This window comes from Condylura cristata, unplaced genomic scaffold (genome assembly GCF_000260355.1).
Source record: "Condylura cristata isolate star-nosed mole 26May11 unplaced genomic scaffold, ConCri1.0 scaffold00057, whole genome shotgun sequence".
Lineage (NCBI taxonomy): Eukaryota > Metazoa > Chordata > Mammalia > Eulipotyphla > Talpidae > Condylura > Condylura cristata.
Window position 1 is genome coordinate 341,158 of NW_004567158.1, and position 21,055 is coordinate 362,212.

The 21,055-nt window shown below is 65.7% G+C and overlaps 1 protein-coding gene across 2 annotated transcripts; it reads right to left on the minus strand.

Moving 5' to 3' along the window:
* Positions 1-998: 998 nt before the first annotated feature.
* L1CAM (L1 cell adhesion molecule) lies at positions 999-13,477 on the minus strand. 2 transcript variants are annotated; one of them, XM_004695225.2, is made up of 28 exons: positions 13,290-13,477; positions 10,785-10,799; positions 10,338-10,443; positions 9,968-10,170; positions 8,989-9,111; positions 8,735-8,905; positions 8,422-8,533; positions 8,161-8,345; positions 7,872-8,003; positions 7,604-7,747; positions 7,016-7,127; positions 6,755-6,921; positions 6,495-6,651; positions 6,237-6,361; positions 5,982-6,092; positions 5,553-5,750; positions 5,308-5,378; positions 4,923-5,145; positions 4,482-4,597; positions 4,179-4,380; positions 3,975-4,097; positions 3,715-3,888; positions 3,517-3,636; positions 3,242-3,397; positions 2,817-2,951; positions 2,541-2,613; positions 2,426-2,437; positions 999-2,165 (listed from the first exon to the last, which is right to left on the minus strand). In XM_004695225.2, exons 1-28 carry the CDS (start codon positions 13,363-13,365, stop codon positions 1,934-1,936), a joined length of 3,774 nt encoding a protein of 1,257 aa, XP_004695282.1. In that variant the 5' UTR covers positions 13,366-13,477; the 3' UTR covers positions 999-1,933. The 2 variants fall into 2 exon arrangements, with proteins under 2 accessions (XP_004695282.1, XP_004695281.1); XM_004695224.2 differs by lacking the exon at positions 2,426-2,437.
* Between the last annotated feature and the right edge of the window lie 7,578 nt (positions 13,478-21,055).

Genomic DNA, 21,055 nt, shown 5'->3' on the forward strand with positions numbered 1-21,055 from the left:
TGCCCAGTGGAACCTGGAAACATCCTGGTGGTTTCCAGACAGAGATGGACACAACCGTCTCCGGGGGTCTTTCGGAACATGATTCCTGACCCCATTGCAAAAAGGAGCCCAGTGCCCACCCCCACGCACTTCAGGCAGCCGCAGGAGCCTCGCCACAGCAAATTCTGGAGGCCCTGAAAGCCCCACCTGCCAGTACGTGCAACACAGCATTTGCATGGTGCCGTGGAGGGGTTCAGGGCACCCCACACTTGTCCACACTTGGCCCAGGGGCAGTAGTGGACGCCGGTCGATGATCACAGCCCACCGTCAGCTCAGCCATGCAGCCCAGAAGCTGCCACTCTTGCCACTGGCAAGACTGGGCCCCGGCCTCATCCACATGCCAAGGGGCCACAGAGAACAGATGGGTTGGGGACAGCTGGGCGCCAGGCGCCGCGGTGGCTGTTCGGGGGGCAGGGTGGGTTCGGGTCTCCCAGCAGTGCGCTCGCAGGAGCAGAGAAGCAGGGCCACCTGGTATGCGCGAAGCGGGCTTGTGCCCGAGCTCTGCCAAGGGACTGGCTCCCAGAAGCACAGGACAGCTTTGGAATGGGCCGCGGGGAGGGCGCAGTGCCAGGGTGGCAGCCCCGACCCCGGAGGCATGGAGGCCCACGCGCAGGAGACGGAGGGCGGAGCCTGGGGTGTGGACATGGAACACGGGAGAGGAAACTCTTGGTGCACTTGAAGAGGAAACGGGCCTGGAGCCGGGGCGCAGTGGCTAGGGCCCGTGGGGAGGGCACACACCCCGCAGGGGTGCCCGGGGACCCAGGGACCACTTCCGGGGAAATGCAGTGGGCAGGTGGGGTCCTTGGACGGCTGTCACCTCGGAGACAGTGGCCCTGCCACTCCCAGTCCCAAGAAAGAGGGTGGCCGTGGGGTGGGGTCAGGACTCTGGGCAGGCAGGGGCGAGGGGCCTGGCAGTGCGGGAGGGCAGCGAAGGGGCAGTCGTGGTGGGAACGATGACAGCGGTTGTTTCCAGGTTTTTATTCGCCTGCTGGACTGCTGTTTATGTACACGGACTGCCGGGCGCACCGCGGGCTGGGAAGAGCCTTTCTTCCCTTTCTGAATCGGCTTTTCTTTTTCCTGGGGTGGGATCAGCAACGCTAACTGCTATAAAACCTAGAAACCACCTAGACTCGGACATCCGCCTACACACTAGTGGCACACGGGGCGGGGCGGGGACAAACGTTCAAAGTCACGGTGTATTTACATTCCCGAGGCGCGGGGAGGGCAGGCTGAGGGGAGCCATCGGGGCAGGAGTGTGGTGAGGCCGCGGGGCCTCGGGGTCAGTGGCAGCTGGAGAGGCTGGGCGTGGCGGTGAGGGTGCCGCCTGTGCCCAGCAGTGATGGAGACCACTTGGATGTTGTCCAGTGGGTACCAAAGGCAGCGTGTGTGTGGAGCCCCTGACAGCCGGCCACGAGGCGCAGACTGAGGTGAGGGCCCGGCAGACAGCCTGCTCCGCGCCCGCTGGCGGAAAGCGAGCAGGTGATGGGGGCGCAGAGCTGGGTCCCAGCCAGGCTGGCCGGCGGGCTGGAGGTAGAGGTGCCACCCTGGCCCCCAGGAGACCCCTGAGGCGCCCCTCCCCCTGCCCTCCACCGCAGCGTCTGCACAAAGGCTGGCGCGGCAGCACCTTTAGGCTCCTGATGTGTGTGAGGGGCCCCGAGCTGGAGCAAAGCAGAGTGTGCCCAAGGATGGGGTACAGCTGGGTTTTGGCAATCGAGTGGGGATCGGGGAGCCAGACGGGGATTCGAGGCAGTGAGGTCCTCTTCTGTGCCCTGACCCAAGCCCCCACGGGCGCAGGGCCAGGGGCAGGCGGAGGCTGGGTGGGGGGGGAGGGCCCCAGTCCCAGGCCAGGGGCCGGCACGGGGCCGGCCGGGCTGCGGCCTCCCAGCGCGGGCGGCTACTCCAGGGCCGCGGCGGGGTTGGTGGGGGAGGCGGCCCCTGAGCTGTCGTTGCCCCCGGCCGCCCCCTTCTCCTTCTTGCCGCTGTACTGGCCGATGAAGGAGCCGTCCTCGTTGAACTGCACGTCCACGCTGCCCCCGTAGTCGGCCAGGCTGTCATCACTGCCCAGGGGCTTTATGTCCCCGTTGAGGGAGGGTTGGCTGCTGCCAAAGGCCTTTTCCTCGTTGTCGCTGCAGGGGCAGAGGGCGGGGCAGGAGGGCGTCAGGAGGGCGTCAGGAGGGCGGCGAGCCGGCAGCGTGCGGGCTGTGGGCTCGCCGGTGCTTGGGGCTTGACGGGGGTGCCTGGCTAGCAGTCGTCCCTGGCTGCAGCTGCTGGCCCGGGGCTGCCAGGGGCCGGGGACCGGAGGGCCTGACACGGGCCGCGGGCCGCTGCTGGGAGCGAGCGTGTGCAGGGTGGGGGCGCACAGCGCTCCCGGGTCACACCACCTTACCTCTCCAGGGACCTGAGGCCGCCCGGCAGCACGAGAGAGAGAGAGACAGGGTCAGACTGGGAGAGCGGCCACTGGGCGCAGCTCGGGTGGTCACGGCCCCGCCAGCCCAGCTCACCTGTACTCGCCGAAAGTCTCGTCCTTCATGGGCCGGGCCTCGGAGTCCACCTGGGTGTCCTCCTTGTCCTTCACTGCAGACACAGAGGGGGCCAGCTGCCTCCCTGGTCCAGCCTGCCCCTGGACTCTGCCCACCCCGGGACGGGCCCAGGCGGGGGCTGTCCTCACGCCCAGAGGCCATCAAGGGTTCGCGGGTGCCCCCTCCTGGCCAGCGGCCCAGCAGCTCCCTCCCTGCGCCCCGTTCCTGCACCCGCACGCTGAGGCCGGTGGCGGCTACCTGAGTACTTGCCGCCCTTGCTGTGCTTGATGAAGCAGAGGACAAGCAAGACGAGGAGCAGGAGAACCACGGCGCTAACGAAGCCGATGAACCAGGCCTCGGTGGCAAAGCCAGCCGGCCGGAGCAGCACCCGGCCTGTGCGGGGGTGGGCCAAGCCAGGCTGAGGTGCCGGCCTCGGACGCCCCGACGCCGCCCAGCGCCGCCCACAGGGTGAGGGCTGGAGCTCAAGCCCCGGAAACTGGCATCTGGGGTTGCTCTCGCGGGTCGCGGGGGCCTGGCTGCACCCTCAGAAGGGTGCCGCAAGGGGGTGGCAGGGCGTTGACACCGCCCTCACGGCCCACAGGCACCCAGTGGCAGGGCGTGCAGGTGCCCGTGCTGAGCATGGGCCGCTAGCTGGGCGGCGCCACGGCTCCCGGAGGCCTCACCGGTGCCATTGGTCTTCACGACGATTTCCCGCAGGAGTGCGCTCTCCTTGAGCAGGAGGATCGTGTATTTGGTGTCCGGCTGCAGGTCCCACTGCGTGTAGGAGCTCTGGTTGTAGCTGACGTACTGCGGCGCGATGTGAGGGCCCAGCTTCTCGTCTGCGTGGTGAGAAGGCAGCGGGACAAGTGGCAGTGGGCGGCAGCAGCGGCTCTGTGCACCCCGGGCCGCCTGGGCCCAGACCCCCCTCCCCTCACGCCAGGGCCCTTCTTGTGCTCACCCTGGAAGGCTTTGAACCTGATCTGGAACCCAAAGTTGCACTGGCCTTCCTTAGGAACCCAGGAGACCACGCTGTAGTTCTCGCCCGTCGTGACGGAGATGTTGCCAAGATCTGGGGTCCCTGCGGGGGTGGGAGGGTGTGAGGCTGCCGGCAGCCCAAGGCGCATCTGCCCGCGCCCCCTCCGCCCCCCGGGCTCACCAGCTAGCGCCATGGTGCCACCCTCCCGCACCACGGGCTCGCCCGGGCCCTCCCTGGTGGTGGCCTGCAGCTGGAAACGGTAGCGCATGCGCGGGTTCAGGTTGGTCAGGTTGTGCATCCGCAGCTCCGGGTTGGGCAGGTGGAAGGACAGCTGCTGCTCGCTCCCGTCGTCCACTGCGGGACAGGAGGGAGCTGGTCCTGGCTGCCCGCTGTGTCTCCACTCGCCCCCCACCCTGGGCCGGGGCGGGCTGCACACGTACAGGGCTGGTAGGTGAGCACGTAGCCGGTGAGCACGCCGTTGTGGCTGCGTGGGGGCAGCCAGTGCAGCAGCAGGCTGGTGTCTGACTGGCACTCCAGCTGCAGCGCCTCAGGGCGGCCAGGCACTGCGGGCCACAGACATGAGTACGCGCGCCGCCAGGCCCGCCCGTTGGGAACAGCCGCGGCGGGGGGCCCACCAAACTCACCTCCCTCTGGGGTGTCAAAGGTCTTATTGCTGGCGGGCCCCAAGCCCCGGCCGTTAAAGGCTTGCACCTCCAGATGGTAGGAGCTGTAGGGCCGCAGGCCTCTGAGGACGGCACTGGTGGCGCTGGCGGGCACCGTTACGTGCCCTCGGTGTACATGCCTCTTGCTGTGCTTCCTCCGGCTGCCCTGCCACGCGTACGTCACCTGCAGGGCGGGACCCCGCTGGGGCACGAGGCACCGCCTGGTGGCCCGGTCGCCTCCCACCTCACCCTGGGGGTCCCCGAGCACACGGCTCGGCCCCTTACGTTGTACCCGCGGAGGTGGCCCCTGACTTGGGCGGGCTCCAGGGGCTGCCAGCTGACCAGCACGGCGCTGGCGTTGAGCACCAGCACATCTCCCAGCTCGGGGCTTGCCTGCGGGTCTACAAGAGCAGCGACGCGGATGAGCGCCCAGCGCCCCGAGCCTACCCGCGGCACTCCCGCCGGGGCAGAGGTGCGGGCGCTATGTGGGGCGGGCCCGCGGCAAGCAGGGTGCTCGCGGCAGGGAGCAACAGTAACGACGACGTGCACGAGCTGGGGCGACGACGGGCAGGTGCAGCCTGCTCCTGAGGACCCGCCGCGAGTCATGCCCATCTGCCAGCCAGACCCGCGGCCTCCACCAAGCTGGCGCCTTCCCAAAGGGGAGCCAGATGGCAGCGGTGCGGGGCGGGAGGGCAGTGGGCAGTGGGCTGGGGCGTCCATACTCACAGTCCTCCCCTGAGTAGCCCACAGTGACGGAGGGCTCCGGGCCCTTGCCCTGGCTGTTGACAGCTTGCACCTTGATCTCGTAGGGCACGAAGGTGGACGTGTTGGCCACAACCAGGAAGGGCTCGCTCACAGTCTTCTCCTGCCAGCTACCGGGCGAGCCCTGAGGGCGCCACTGGACCCGGTACTGAATCTCCGGCGCGTTCCAGTCCATCCACCTGAGTGGCTGCAGGGCGGAGAGGATCTGCTGGGCCCGAGCCGCCGCCGCCCGGCAGCGGTGCCCGGCTGTCCAGCGCACGCGCAGTCGTCAGGAGCCGTCAGGAGCCGTCGGGAGCCGTGGCGTCTGCGCGCAGCCTCACGTCCGCGGGAGCTGGGCGGGGCCCCTCACCTTCCACGTGATGACCATGTTGTCAGTCTCGTTGCCCTCCCCCTTCACGTCCACGGGGTTCTTCTCCGGTGCTGCAAAGGCACACATTAGCAGCTCAGGGCTGCCCAGGCGGGAAGGGGCGGTCCGCACCGAGCCCAGAAACCAGGAGGCAGCAGCCCCACGGGCACCCTGCCCCCAGTGTCCCTGGGGAACCTGGACCCAGAGGAGCCTCCTGGCGGGCCCTGGAGCCCCTCCCAGTGGCTCACCAGCCTCGGGCGTGACCACAGTCTCGGAGGGCGGGCTGGGGTCTCCGGCGCCATACTTGTTGATGGCGGTAACTCTAAACGTGTAGTGGACATAGGGCGACAGCTTGACGACGGTGGACGTCTGGTTCCCGGGCACCTTGCCCAGGCTGTGCAGTTTCTCAGGGGCCATTTCCTTGTCTTCAAATTCAATGTCATACTCTGCCAAGCAGGGAAGAGCCGTGGAGTGATCCGTGTGGGTAACATGGGGGGAGTCACGGGGGACAATTCTGGCTCTCTCTGAGGACAGAGGATGGCCAGAAGGCCCGGGCAATCGGCTTCCTCGGTGCCCATGAGTCCCCAAACCCAGAGGTGAGGTCCAGTGAGGAGGGCCCGAGGGGAAACACAGTGGCTGGCAGTGAGGGCGGCGGAGGGCACGCTCGGGCCTCTTACTCTCGATGGGGGCGTTGTGGTCATCAGCAGGGCTCCAGGACAGGCGCACCTGGTTCTGCTTCAGCAGGTGACGATCAGACAGCTCCAGATGGGGCACGGGCCCGGGGCTCCCTGAGAGTCACAGGGGTGGGTGCTCCCGCCCGCCCCCAAGCCACCGCCAACCCACATGAAAGGGCCAGGCAGCTGGGCCATGCTCCTGTGCCTGTGGCGCCCCGATGCCCTCCAGCACAAGCCCCACACCGTCCCAAGACTCACCGACCACCAGGAGCTCGGCCCTGCTCTCCACCGTGTCCAGCTGGGTGCTGGCCACACAGCTGTAATTGCCCTGGTCACCATAGTCCAGACTGTGGATGACCAGGCGCCCATCCTCTATGAAGTACCTGGGAAGGGCATGTGTGTCCTGTTCCCAGCTGCCCAGAACCCCCAAGTCCGGTCACTCCCACGATGAGAACGAGGTCATGCCTGCCCTTCCCTCCCACGCCACCCTGAGCGCAGGTAGGGGCTGGCCCGCACTTGTCACTGTCCCCCAGCTCCTGCAGGGCTCGGCCATCACCACGCCAGCTGATGCGGCGCTGCAGGGAGGGGTCAAAGGAGGCCTGGCACGTGAATGTCACCCTTGAGCCTTTCTTCCCGATGGCGCTCCGGGGCCCCTGTGTGATCCGAGTGGCATCTGAGGGTGATGAGGGGGTGGGAGGTCACCCTGGTGTCCTCCGGAAGCCCTCCCCTCCCCTCCTCCGACGTCCCACGTATCTCACAGCCTGGGAAGCTGCTACCTTTGACCTGTAGGTTAGCCGCAATGGTCACGTTGTTTTGGTCATTAGCGGCCTGGCAGAAGTAGTGCCCGGTGTCGTTGGCCTGCAGGTCCCGGATGCCCAGGGTTCCGTTGGTGTAGGGGAAGAAGCGCTCGTCCTGCAGCACCGTCTTGCCTTCCTGGTCCAGCCTACGGAGCAGGACGCGGCGGGCTCAGCCCTGCTTGGGCCGGGCTCCGCCACCGTCCCTGGCTCTCAGGGCTGCAGATGCTTAGAGGCACTCACCACTGGACGCTGGGCACCGGGGCGCCAAAGGCCTTGCACAGAAGGTAGGCGGTGCTGCCCTCCACTGCCATGTATGTCTTGTTGTCTGGGGTCAAGATTTTGGTCGGCAGCTCTAGGGAGTGGGCATGGGAAACGAGGCAGGGTCAGGCCTGGTGAGGACACCGCGTTGAGGGGTGGACGCAGGGCAGCTGTGCCAGGAGGGCCCGTGAGCTTCGGAAGTGCCAGGCTGCTCACGGCTCCTACCCCCAGGCTGAGCCATGACATGTGCACGTGTACGTCCCCCCGTCCCGGCCGCCCAGGCTCGACCGACCGTTGGAGCCTCCTGACCGGCTGCCTCTTCTCGAGAGCTACCCAGTTCCACCTTCCCCCAGGCTCCGTGGAGGGCCAGGCCTCACCGGGAGGGACTTCTGCAGCTGTAAGTGACGCAGGGCCCTGCTCCCCTTCCTTCACGACCCCACCCTGATGCTGCAGGGCAGGCGAGGGGGGTGCGAGGACCTGGCAAGGGCAAAGCAGCTGCTGGTCGAGTCAGTCTGGGGGCTTCAACCGGAGGCCCGGGATGGGGAGCGCGGCCCAGCGACTGACACTCACGGACCACGTAGATATAGGCGTTGGCCAGTAGGACGCCGTGCCGGTTCCGCGCCTCGCACTGGGTCACCATCGTGTCACTGGGCTGCACGTTGCTCAGTATCAGGGATCCGGGCTGAATCCGGTATTTCTGGTCCTTGGTCAGTTCTGTGTGCAGCAGGCAGGCCCGAGGGCCGGGGCGGGGCTGAGTCCCCGCCTGGCCTTCCCTTCCCTCTCCTGTGGTCCCAGACTCACAGTGCTTCCTCCCCTGCCCCTGCCCACAGCGGCTCACCCTGCACGGGGATCCCGTTGATTCTCCAGGTGACCTCAGGTTGCGGCCTGCCTTGAACCTGGCAGTCCAGGCGGGCCGTCTCTCCTGGCCCGTACAAGCGGCTCTGGGGTTTGCGGAGCCAATATGGAGCGGCTGCAAGAGAGGAAAGCCAGGCTGAGCCCAGCCTGCCGTCTGCTCTGGGCCTGGCACCAGCCCCACCTGCCGCATGGCAGTGGGCATCAGACACCAACGTGTCAGCATCCTTTTGGGGAGCCTGCAGCAGTGCTCATGCCCAACAGAGGCGCCCTACCCTCCACGGTGACGTCGTAGGTGTGCCGGGCACTGCCCAGCGAGTTCTCGGCCAGGCAGAGGTACTCGCCGTAGTCCTCCTCGCCCACGTTCAGCAGGTGCAGCGTCTTGTTGTGGTTCTGGTAAGTGACCCGGTCGGCTGGCATGGGGACGCTCAGACGCAGCCACTTGATGGTGGGCGTGGGGCTGTGCAGGGAGGGGAGGACACGGGCCTCAGCTGAGCCCAGGCTGCGGCCGCCGCCTCCCTGCCCCGCAGACTCACAAGCCCTCGGCAATGCACTCCAGGACCAGCGGCTGTCCCTGCAGGGCCACGAGGCGGCTGCTGGAGTTGGTGGGGAAGAGCAGGCGTGGCTTCCTGTCGATCATGCTGTTGGCTGCAAGAGGGAAGAGGCTGGGCATGTGGCTGGCACCCTGCACCCACGGGCGACTGGGCAGGGCCTCCTGCTCGCCACAGGCAGCCTTCTCTGTTCTCACCCCCGGGGCGGGGTGGGGCAGGGGGAGGGGGAGCCAAGCCGTCTTCAGGGAAGATCCAGGGTGTGTGCTGGGTGGTGGGGGGCGGAGCCTTCTGCACTCACTGGCCTTCACCCGCAGGTCGATGGGCTCCTTTTGAATGATGGTCCGGGTGCCGGGGAAGTGGGCGTGGCAGATGTAGTCCGAGTGGTTGTCTGAGGTGAGCACGTTGGCGAAGTAGAGATTGCCATTCTGGCCCATGGTCACCCGCTCATCCTGCTTGATGTGTAGGATCTCTGCGGGGGCAGGGTGCAGTCAGGGTTCCCGCCACGAGACTGCGCCCCGGACCCCACCCTAGGAGCACCGCCGTGGCACCCACTGCTGTTCATCCAGTAGATCCGAAGCGGCTCGGCACTGGGCGGGGGGTGGCAGGGCAGGACCACCGACTCCCCTTCCTCCACCTCCACCGGCTTCACCATCTCCTTTGGCCACTTGGGGGCACCTAGAAGGGACGGAGGCTGACAGCGCTGACAGCGGCCCCAGCTCTCCCACGGTCCAGGCGGTGCAGGGCAGTGGGAAGGGGACCCAGGGCCTTCCTGGGAGCGGCCAAGAGGATGAGTGGCCAGGCTGGTGGAAACGCGCTGCCCAGATGGAGGGCGGTGCCCGATGAACAGGAGAGCCGGCTCTGGCCATGCTCCTGAGGGCGACCATCTCCGGTTCTCAGCCCCCAAGGGCAGGACAGGGACCGTGCTGGGGGAGGGGAGCCATGCGGGGATGCGGGAGTCACAGACCCTTCCATCATCCGAACATGGGAACCATGGCAACGGTTCCCAAGGTGACCATCGGAGGAGAGGTGCGGGGAGGGTGGAGTCGAAGGGAAAGCCCCAGGGAGAGGGCGACAGAGCACAGAGCTCAACAGCAGGGGACAGGCCAAGAGGCCAGGTCGGTGGCAAAGGGAGAGATGAGGACAGAGGGGGTCAGCAGAGGGAAGAGGACACAGATCGACGGGGAGGAGCAGAGAGGACAGAGGCTGCGGAAGGGAGCGGAGCGTGGAGATGGCCACAGGACAGAAGGCCAGGCCAGGCGATGAGTCAGACAGCCAGGCCAGGCTAACGGAGGTCCTGGCAGGGGCCCGACCCCCCAGAAGGAGAGGGGGAGAGGGAAGGGGCTGACCAGAAGACAGGGCGGGGCAGCTGGCAGCTGCTGGCATCAGGAGAGGAGGCGTGTTGAGCCGGGAGGGCACCCAGTGCTCTGTGCCCGTGAAACAGCCCGGAGGCACCCCGGCTCCCGCGCCAACGCCCCGCCTCACTCCGAGACTCGCCCCTGATGCCCGCGCCGGGCCCTCCCGCGCCTCGCACCCTCAGCCATGAGCTGGATCTCGTGGGACATGGCGGTGCCCAGGCTGTTGCTGGCAAAGCAGCGATAGGTGCCCTGGAACCTCTGGGCAAAGTTGCTGTTGTTGCCGGTGATGGTGAAGGAGCCGGAGTGAGGCGCCTGCTGCGCGGTGACGCCCAGCTCCTCGCTGGGCCTGAAGTGGACGCCGTCCCGAGTCCAGCGGAACCTGTGGGCGGGCAGCGGCTCAGGGCTTGGCGTCCTGGAGCCCAGCACAGGGACGCAAGGGGCCAAGGGCTCGAGGGGCCGGGGCCCCCAGGGCAGGCTGGCGCAGGGCAGACCCACCACGAGCCAGGGCTGGTGACAGGCGAGGGGCACAGGGCGAGGGGCACTCACTGCACTTCGGGTTTGCCGCTGGCCTCGCACTTGAGGCTGATGTCATCTGTGGGGAAGACAACCAGGCGCCGTGGAGACTGCTCCGTGATGACAGGCGGCTCCATCACTGGGGACGGGAGCGGCAGTGCGGTGAGCACAGTGGCCTCACGGCCTCCAGCCTGTCCCATTGTGGGGAACAAGGGGCCGCAGCCCCAGAGGAGCTGCGGCTGCAGGGCGGGGGCCCGCACGCCTGGGCCAGGGCGCGAGTCGGGGCGGAATGGAGCAAAGATCGGACAGAAGTGAGGAAAGGTGCCTCGAAGGCAAGAGCGTGAAGGAAAGAAAAGGGCAAAAGCCAAAGACGTCCCCCCCCCAGGGCACGGGAAGACAGCAGCCCCAGAAAGAGGGGCTGCGGGGCGCACCCTGTCCCACTCTCCTGGGCCTCTGGGAAGCACCCCTCCCCCGACTCACCATGGTGCCCTTCATCTGCACGATCCGGGTGGGCGGCATGAGAGAGAGAGAGAGGGAAGGCTGCGCCCGAGGCCTGGCAGACCCCATGAGGACGGGGCAAGTGGCAGCTGCCAGCTTGGAAGCTCAAGACGACAGGAGAGGACAGAGCCTGGGTCCCAGCACCCAGGGCGAGGCGATGTGGGTGTGGCCCCAGCAGGCGGGGGAGAAATGCTGGCCTTCAACAAGGCGTGCCCTTCGGACAGACCCTGGCCAGGCCCTTCACTGTCCTGGCAGAGCCTGCACAGCCCCGCCCGCCCAGCGTGGTGTCTGCTGTCCAGGCAGCCGGTGCCCTCCCCGCCCCAGCCCACTTCCCTCCTAATCCAATTAGCACAGCTCTGTGTTTTCAATTACCAGGCGCAGCCTCCAGAGCCCAGCGGCCCCTCCCCAAGGCGCGCGTCTGAGTCTGCGTGCCCGCAGGGCTCGCTCGCTCGAGCTGCCTTTCTCTCTCTCCTTCCTTCCACCCAGCCTGCCACCAAGCTCCGTGGGGCAGGGGCCAAAGCAGCTTCCCCCACCCCAGGGCTCAGCCAGCACCCTGGCCTGGAGGAGAGGACCTAGGAGAAGTGGGGAGGGGAGGGGCCCAGTGGCTGCTTCTGGAAGCTCTGTCTCCACCAGAGACCTCGTGTAAGGCCCCAGGAGAGGGGGCTGCTCCCTGAAGACACTGCAAGGAGCCCTGAGTTGGGGAGGGGCCGAGCAAGCAAGCGACAGGACTGGGAGAACAGAATGGGGGAAAGCTGGGTGGAGGAAGCAGGATGACACAGGGAGCCTGGATGGCAGGAGGGAGAGCGCCCAGATGGGGGCAGTTCCCACGCGAGGGCAGGCCCCCGGGGACAGCAGGGCATCAGGTGCGAAACACTCAGTGGGGCTGTCCTGCTCGGGGCCTCGTCTCTCCTCGCTCCCGTCCCTGAATGGCCCCTGTCCCTCCACAGACACAGCAGCCAGATGGCCCAGCCACGTGGTAGCAGAAGGCCGGCGGCCGGGCAAGACCTGAAAGCAACCGAGAGGCACTAAGGGAGGAGGGCGGCCGCGGCACAGGTGTCCCAGGGCGCAGCGCAGCGTTTCCGTGTCCAGCTGTGAGTTTGCAGCGCAGGTGTCTCTGGGGTGCCGGTGAGGGCAGTGTGTGAGTGGGAGCCTGCGTTCAGGGCAGTTTTGTGCCTCACACACACCTATGGGTTGTATGGATGCCGCCTTTGTGTCTGAACCTCTCTTGGGGTGTCAGTCCCTGCCTATCTCTGTCAGGAAGGGGTACAAGTGCCTGGCTCACCCCTGTCTACCTGTGTGCATAGCTGTGTGCATCTGTAGCTGTGGAAACTGGTGTGATTGCAGGACCCTCCCTGTGCGTGACTGAGGGGTCACTCACACCTCTGTCACACCTCCTCCAACACCTGCCCCCAATGCCAGCTGCCTCCGAAGGCCACTTCCCTCCACACCGGAGTGGCCGGCCTTTGCCACCACTGCATCCACCAATCTCCACGGCCACTGCCCCTGAGCGCAGAAGAGATGGCGAGGTGGCAAGATGAGGGGAGCAGCCCTGAGGAGCAGGGCGGGCTCACAAATGCCCTCACACGCTCCCCGGCAAACTGCCCCTTCACACAAGCCTTTTCCTGCATGGCATTCGCTGTCTTTACGTTTCCTGCTCACATTCAGGAGAACGCACATGCAGGAACCTCCCTGTGCGCGACCACAGCAGCACACAGAGGCTCACAAGCACACACTCATTGCAGTCACATGTGAACAGACACCACAGACCTTCACAAAGCTGACCAATGAGTAACAGTTGTCATGACTCACAAACGTACCCATACAGGAAATCAAAACCAGCTCATTGACACGCACACGCAAATATAGTCTGCCCAGATCACAAGCATACGCAAATACTCGTGTTTGCTCACGACCCTCCAGCCACACTCCCCAACACCCATGACCTCCCACAAACAGAGCACTCCGGCTCCCCAACCCCCAGCCCCACATCAAATCACAAGGTGGCCAGAGGCTCCTGCGTCTTCTCCTGTCTCAGTCCACCAGCAAGACTACCAAAAGCCCAAAACGGGATTGCCCACATCAGAAATAGGGCGAAGACTTGAGTCCAGGCCTTATCACAAACTAGTGGATGACTGGGAAGGCCCTAACCTACTTACCGCCCACCACACCCCTGGGAGAAAAGGAAGGCCGGCTGTCTCGCGAAGGCAGCTGCTTGGAGGCAGAACCAGCGCCCCTGTCCGCTGTCCGCGGTTCTGAAACCTCCCCAGCCCTCCTGCTCTTCTGTTCTCTGTCCTTGGTGCTGACACACCTCGCAGCTTCCACTCTTATCCTTTCCAGAAGTACCCAACGTCCTGGGTATCTCCTGCCCACTCCGTGCCCAAAAAAGGAGGGATGAGGGTGCACAACTGGGAGGTGAGGTGGCAGAAGATAAAGGGGAGGCCAGCGTGGAGGCGGAGGGAGGCACCGAGTCTCCCGGCAGCTACTCACATTCTTCAGGGATCTGTATGAGCAGGCCGGGGCTGCACAGGAGGAGAGGCCACAAGTACTGGAGTGCCACAGCCATCTTCCTGGAGGCACCAGCGGCTCGGCAGGGCACAGCCGGCCGGGAACTCAGGCTCCAGCCAGAGGGAAGGGGGCCGATGAGAGGCTTAGGGTGGGAGCTGGGGATGGAGGCACTGGGAGAAGGGAAAGGAAGTGGGGCGGAGGGGGAGAGAGAGAAAATGGATGGATGTTAGTGACTGACACCTGGGTGTGCCCAGGTGTTTAGCCCCGCCCCAGCCCCACCCTGGCTGTCCTCCCCTCCCCCCACACTGTCTAGAGAGAGAAATCTGGAAGCAACTTAGCCCAGCTGGGTCTTCAGGTTGTCGCTGAGTCTCTTCCTGCTCTGTCTGTGCTTTCCCCGCCAGCTGCCTCCCCAGCACCAACTTGTTGCCCCAATCAGCTCCCCTGGGTACACCACAGGCTGCTCCGTACATGCTGCCCCCATGTGTGCAAGCAAGCAGGTGCCTGTGGCATGCTTGTGGGTGTGGCTCTGCATGAAGCCACGGCACATCATATTCATGTGGCCGTGTGTGCGCGCACATCTGCACACGTCCTCCCAGGAGGGCACACGCCTGAAAAGTTGTATGTCTGAGGGAAGCAGTGCACAGGTCTGCTAGCAATCTGCACACAGGTGCTGAGTGTCTTCTGGTGTGGCTGTATCTGTGGTAGTGCGGCTTCATGGCCCTCTCTGTGTACACACGCACTCATGCAACATGCACGGAGAGAATCTTATCTCTGGGTTTTAAAGCCAAGGGACTGCTGGGCGCTGCTTAGGCTGAAGAAGCTGTGGGGGCTTGGGAAGTGGGGACAGGGAGAGAGGAAAGGGTCTCAAGAAGGTTGCTTTTCACAGAACAGGTTCAGGAAAAGCAAGAAAGAAGAGGGGAAGAAGCTTGCCTTCAAGAGAGGCAGGAGGGAGGAACGTACCCCTCCACAACTCCTCAAATTCCCAAGGGTCAGCAGTGGTGGCAGTGGCCAGGACAGGGGCACGGGAAGCTCTGGGACAGTGTTTCTGATGCCTCGAGCGTCCGGGAAATGTAATTTCTGGTTCTTGTTGTGTCTTCAGAACCCAGCTCAAGCCCAAGTAATTCCAGCCTTGTCTACATTCAGGGGGTTCTGAGAGCGGGGGGCCCAGGAAAAGGCAGCTTCTGTGTCAATGGCCAGAAGAGGAATCGTCTCAAAGGCCGTGCTGATGAGAAAGGAAGGGCGTGCAGGCAGCACTGACAGTACAGGGCGCCGCTGGGGTCTGGATGCCCTCACCGGATCATACTGAGCATGCTCCCCACGCCCAGTCAGCACCTTGGCAAAGGGGGCAAGCCTCCTGCAGACATGGAAGGGTGGGTGGCGAAGAATGCTCTGCTCAGGAGGCGAGTGGGGGTCGTAAATTGGCTTTGTGTAAGGAGGTGACCCCACAAGAGTGGCGAATACAGCAGGCTGCCTGGGACTGGACAGAAAGGAGAGGGTGGCAAACAGCAGCCCTCAGACGCCCCCACCCAAAGCCGGAGGGGAAGCGGAGAGCACTGGGGCGGGTCAACATGGATGGGGGGGGTAGGCAGAGGTGAACACCGGGCCCCTCCCAGTCTCTGAGAGCTGTGCTGGGGCCCAGAAGAGCGGAAAACAGCCGGCCTGTCCCGCCCCACTGCGCCCCACAAAGCCAGTGTAAGCGGGGTGGCCGCAGGCGGCCTGGCCTCAACTTCAAGGCCTGTAGGAAGCGGCTGGAGACTCAGATCAGAGAGCAGGCGATCAAACAGCAGCCTTGGGAGCTCAGTCCTCAGGTCTTCGGAGGGGGAGGGGAGGGCGGCCAGCCCTGCCCCCAGCAGCCCAGCACTGATCGCTGGCTGCTGTGCACGTCATTTTGCCCCCACATCTAACTGCCCTGAGGAGCACACCGAGGGTGTGCAAGACACCTCCAGCCCTGCGCTCCCGTTTCCTGTCCTGTCTCTGTCCTGTTCTGGTCTCTCAGCCAAGCTCATCCAGTCTCTTGGCATTCGCCACCACGTTCTCCACCTCCCAGGGCACTGGGAGGCAGAACGGTGAGCCCATGTTGACAGCTGGGAGGGACTTGCTCTCTGCCCCCCACCAAGCTGACCAAGCTGCCTGCCCAGATCGCCCACCATTCCTCAGGCAATTAGGCAGCTCAGCAGGGCCCCACCCTCAGCACCTCGGGGGAAAGCAGGCCCGAGCTGGTGTGCAGATGGGGCCCAGGCCGGTCTGAGGGGAGCGTCTGAGGGGAGCGGCTGGGAGGCTGGAGGGTGACAGACAGAGAGGAGGCAGGAGGCAGCAGGAAAGCTGGGAAGTAGGTCGGGGGAGGGAGGCAAAGACGACCTGGACCACCAGTGTAAGCTAGACGGGAAGTCAGGGAGTCAGAGAAGCCCAGACGCAGACCAGGCAGTGAGGAAAAAGAGTACAAAGGGTGCGAGCTGCAGAAAACAGTGGCGAGAAACGGCTGTAAGAGACAAGAGCGAGGGGCTCGCACACACGCACCAGCACACGTCTGTGCGCGTGCACGCACACTGCCTGGCGGCGCTGCCTTGATGTCCTTGTCCCCGGGGGCTGTGCCAGGCAAGGGACAGGAGGGGGAAGCAGATGTGAGCCTGCATCAGGGGAGTCGGGGGAGCTTCCGGGTGGCAGGTGAGCCAGGACTGGCTGCACGGTGAGGCGTGGGCAAGGCAGGAAAGGCCCCTGGCCACTTGTGGCACCTGCAGAGAGGCGGCAAGACGAGCAGTCATTGCGGTCCTCTGAGAGCAGGTGGGGCCACCACACCGACAGGGCAGCAGGCACCCAAGATTGGCCAAACTCAGAGTGCTGTCTGCGGGGGGGGGGGGGGGCAACTGTGAGCGTGAGTGTGTGAGCTTCTGCAGGGGCACCGAGACACTGGCTGGCCAGCCCCCAGCGGGCACTGAGGGGTGCCAGGTCCGGCCTGACACGCCTGCAAGGAGGGGCTCAGGAGGCCACAGGGGCCCCTCCTCTGGCCCCTGGCCGCTGACAGGCAGGCACCTGCGAGCCTGGCTGAGGCCAGGGTGGCTGCTTCCCTCCAAATGCACCCCAGCCTGGGACCCCTACAGCACCTGCTCACTGCACCCCAAGGCCCAGATCCAGGGTCTGCCCCATCCTCTCTGCTCCTTCCCAGGGGGCAGAAACGCCTGACTGGCTAGGAGCAAACCTAGGGACGCCAGCCAGGGCTTCTATGCCCCCACCCCAGGCCCCGGCAGGCCTGAGCGGGGTCGGGCTGGGGGCTCGGCACCCAGGTCTGTGAGACAGAGACGTGCAGCCCCGACGGCTGCCGGTGAGCCTGTGAGGGTGTGAATGTCACCTACACCCAAGCCGTGTGTGCCTTTAAGCTCCTCCTCCCCTCCCCCAGGCTGTGGCTGGCGGGTTTCCATGGAGATGGAGGCCACCTCCCTCCCCTGGCAGAGAGGGGGAAGCCAGAGGAAAAGCTTGCCAAGCTAATGGCTTATTTCGATAATACATAAAGGAGGTTGCTGCGTGGGTGCCCCCACAGGGACCTGCCCCCCCAAGCCTACTGGACCAGCGGCATTGTCTGCCCTCCCACCTCGCCTTACCCCTCCCTAAGGGGGCCCCCTAGAGTGCACCCTCAGCCCCCTCAAGATTGCGGTCTCCAAGGCAACGACAGCTCACCTGTAATGGACCATTCTCCAGCAAGGATGAGGAAGGGGCGGGACTGAGGTTAACCCTTTGCTGAGAGTGGGGAGGTGGGTTCTGGGCAAGGTACAGGCTCCCCTAACACATGCACTCACACCCAGCTCCATTCGGGCCTCAAGAAGGGCGGGGAAGTGCTGCCTTCAGTCCCAGTTACAGGAGAGGAAACAGGCTCAAGGAACGGGACACAGGCTCGCGGTGGGTGCAGACCCCCGCAGCGCCTGGCTAATGGTGGGGGGGCAGCTGGACCCTCAGGATCTAGAGCACCCAGCGTCCGACCTGCTCGCTGTCCTGGGCGTGGTCAGAGCTCTGGTCCAGGATGCTCTGTCTGGTCCAGGATGCTCGCTAGGCAGATGGCAGGGACTGGATCCCAGGAGGGTGCCATGTGGGAGGGGCTGTGACCCCGCTTGGCCAGCGGGCTTCACACGAGCCCACCCCCGCGAGGACTGGCCACCAACAGGCCGATTTCGTGGCCTGCTAGGCTCGCCACCACCTGCGCTCCTGTGCACCCTCCGTCGGTGGGGGCAAAGGCCCCCAGCACCACCTCCCAAAGAAGCCCCCCAAGGCCTCCCTGTCCAAACGGGACTGAGAAATAGTGTTGTCCGCTCCCTTGCAGAAGGGGAAACTGAGGGCCAGGGGTGTGGGCCAAGGCTCTGGCCTCCTAGAGCACCAGTGCGGGAGAGGAGTTCCCCACACAGCTGGAAAAACTGGTGCCTCCACCCAAAAGCCACCCCCCACCCTCCTCTGACACCCCTTGGGCTGCAAAGCGGGCACAGAGCAAGAGCAGCGAGGTCGGGGGGTCAGTGTGCTGAGTCCTGGGGCCCAGAGAAGGTGCAGAGTGGGGAGCTCAAGGGAGGGGCGGGCACTCTGAAGAGGGGAGCGGCAGAGGGGAGCAGCCCGCCTGGAGACAGAGTGCTAGTCCCTGGGACCCACTCAGACAAGGCCAGCTCCCTCCCGCCTCCTCTGGGCTCCCCACTCCCAAAGGTTAAAGGGCAGAGGGACACAGGAAGCTTGGGGGTGGACAATGGAGCCTCTGTCCACTCCGCATTCCTGAGCCATGAACTCCGAAGGCCTGAGCCTGAGCAGCGGGAGAGGCCCTGCAAGCACCCTCCCAGTCATTCGGGGCTCCCCTCCACGAGGGCCTCCCGGGGACCAGGTGGGGCAGGAGGCCGTGGGGCGCGCTGTCCTGAACACACAGGCAGCCAGATCGGTATGTGACTCCGCACATGTGCCCCGAGCCCCCCAAACCTCTGGGCCTCTCCCACATCTGCCTGCTCTGAAGCTCCTGGGACTCAGCCCCTCTCTTCAAGCCCCCTTTCGGCTCACTGCCAGGCGGAGTAAGTACAGAAGGCCCTGCCCCGGCCACACCCAAGGGCGCTGCTGCCGCAGCCCGGCTCCCCAGGGCCTGGCCACAGAGCTGCCCCGCTCCCTCTGCAGCGTCCTGGGCGGGGGAGAAGGGGCAGGGCCGAGGTTCTGAGCCGGGGCCGGAAATGGGCAGAGAGGCTTCTGGAAAGACCAGCAAACAGACCTAACTCGGGTCTCCCCTCTACCATGACCACTGCTGCTCTCTGGGGAGCCTCTGCTGTGGCCCCACAGGACTTCTGTGCCCAGCCCAAAGGCAGAGCGCCCACGGACTCATGCTGGGCGTGGCATCACAGGGAGCAGTGGTCCCCCCAGAACTGATGCGCGCAAGCTCAGGTGCCATCAGGAGCCGAGCAGGGAATAGGGAGCAGGGTGGGAGAGAGAAGCAGAAAGAGCGGACAGACAAAAGGAGAGACGAGCAGGGCACATGCTGGCACGGAGGGATGGGCACAGCGAGGGCGGTGCAGGCTTCGGGGGGGGGGGTGGCACGGAGGGCAAGCAGCTGCCAGGGGAGTGCGAGGGGGCCGAAGAAGAGGTGCCTAGATCAGCACGAGCAGGAGAGACAGGCTGGCAGGACCTGCAAGGGCCCCCCCACCCGCACGGCCCCGCCCAGGGCCTAGACCCACCCTTCTGAAGCTGGGGCTGCTCCAGACACTAGGTCCCCCATTGTCTGAGTCAGAGGGTGGGGCGGGGCACCTGGGAGTGCTCTCTGGGTCCCTAGTCCCATCCACAGAGAGGGGGCTTGGGCCTGGGAAGGGGAGGTTCCGGGGTGGCTGGCATGCCTGTCCTGCACAGGACCCCAAAGCACGCCGCTCTGAGGGTGCCTCCCAGAACCCACCCACCTCCTCACCTCAGAGTTTCATCAACCTTTTGCCAAGAAGGGGCTGGCAAAGCTCGCTCAGGCTGTGTGACCCCCACGGCCCACGGAGCGCCCTAGACACGCACTGCGACCGTCGCGTCGTCACTGAGAGGCTCCAAGGCCTTCCCCTTGTGAGGGACCAGGAGTCCACACCCCCGTGAGCTCGAAGAGTGGGGCAGAGGCTGAGGGTCTGAGTCATCGGCGCTGGGGGGCAGTCCTGGGGCAGGCTGGCCAAAGCACCTACCCTTGCAAAGTGCCCAGTGCAGCGGCAGAGAGGGTCACGGGGGGGGGGGGGGGCGCACAGGACAGGCTTCGGGAACCCTTGCTCACTCGCTGACTCTTTCCCCTTCAAGCCACAGCCCAAAACCCGCCAGCACCGGACAACAAAGACAAATTGATGGGTCTGGAACTGGCCTTTTCTGGGCCAGAGCCTGGCCTGGAGAGCACCTGGCAGGGGGCAGCTGCCCTGGAATGAGAGTGAGGACCAGCGTCCAGGCAGGCAGGCAGGCAGCGGTGGAGCTGGGAGGGTGGAGGGATGGGCCTGACCGCTTTGGTGGGGGGGGAGCTGGGAGGGGCCTAGTCGGAGCTCTTGGCTGGCCAGGGAGACTGAGTGTGGGACGCTGAGAGGTTTCTCTCTGGCCATCTGATCACCAGTGAGCCTTAATTTCTTTTGTTCTTTTCCATATATTCCAAACGTGCTACAGCTAGGTGTATCACTTTGGGGATGGTGCACACAGACGCAAGGCTGGAAAAAGATGAGGATGCAGCGGGAAAACTGCCAGGAGCCTGGAGGGGGTATCCCAGGCTCAGCCTGGCCATGAACATCCGTATGGTCATGAAAACCTCAAGGCCCGACGTGTCAGGAGCCTCGGGTGGGTGCGCACCGGGTGTGAGGGAGGCCAGGCCACGTCCGGCCACCTGCAGCAGGGAGTCCTCCAGAGGCCTGAGGCCCCGGGCTGACCCCCGCCCCTGCACGCCACAGGGGATGAGAACCAGGGGGCTGGAAGGCTGCCTGGCTCCGAGCCCATTCGCCAGCGGGGCCACGTGAGTCAGCACAGGTGCCCCGAGCTGCCCAGAAGCCCCTGCCCTCTGGGCGGAGTGAACGCCAGGCTCCCACCCAGCGGGGAGCCGCCTCCCGGGAGGCCCACTGATGGGCACGGGGCGCCGGACAGAGGGCAGCAGCCTGTGCTGGGGGCTCTGTGCAAGCCCTGCCAACGCAGCCGCCCAATCCTGCCCTAGGAAGGGGGGCCGGGGACGGCGGACCTTCCCCACAGCCAAGGACAGGAACTGGGGGAGCGAAGGCCTGCAGCGGGCAGGACGACGGGGCTCCCCGCCAAGCCCCCACTGGCGGGCGGCTCGCGGCCCCCTCCCTACTCCCGGGGGGGCCCACTTTCTACACCCAGGTGCACAAGCGCCTCCGCTGTCGCCCAGGGCCACCCCCCAGTGCACTCTTTCTTGGTGCAAGATTCCAGAACAGAAGCTCTGGGATCCCCAGCACCTGGGGGTGGGGAGGGAGGCTCAGGTCCCAGTCCCCAGCAGCCTGGAGGGGAGGCGGGGTCTAGGCTGGGGTTCGGAAGAGGAGGGAGAACAAAGCCCCCTACCCACCCTGGGCGGCGGGCCGGGCCCCAGGGCTGCTGCCCCATCTCCCACCCAACCTGTGTGCACCCCGCAAGCTGGTCCACAGGGGCAGCCACGCCCAGGGCCACACCCATGCGGCTGGCGGGGCCGCTCGGCCCCTCGAACGCCGCCACTGGCGCACACGTCCGGGGGGACGCGCCAACTTCAGCCCCCACCTGTCCGCCCAGCCCCGGGCCCTCGGGGTGCGCCTCCGACG

What these genes read in the sequence shown, in the direction of transcription:
- L1CAM (XM_004695225.2), bottom strand. Translation starts at nt 13,365, where the DNA reads ATGGCTGTGGCACTCCAGTACTTGTGGCCTCTCCTCCTGTGCAGCCCC. An exon ending in CAACGGGATCCCCGTGCAGG is followed by an intron (nt 7,748 to 7,871) that starts GTGAGCCGCTGT and finishes TGCTGCACACAG; the next exon opens with AACTGACCAAGGACCAGAAA. An exon ending in CAAGGGCGGCAAGTACTCAG is followed by an intron (nt 2,614 to 2,816) that starts GTAGCCGCCACC and finishes CTGTGTCTGCAG; the next exon opens with TGAAGGACAAGGAGGACACC.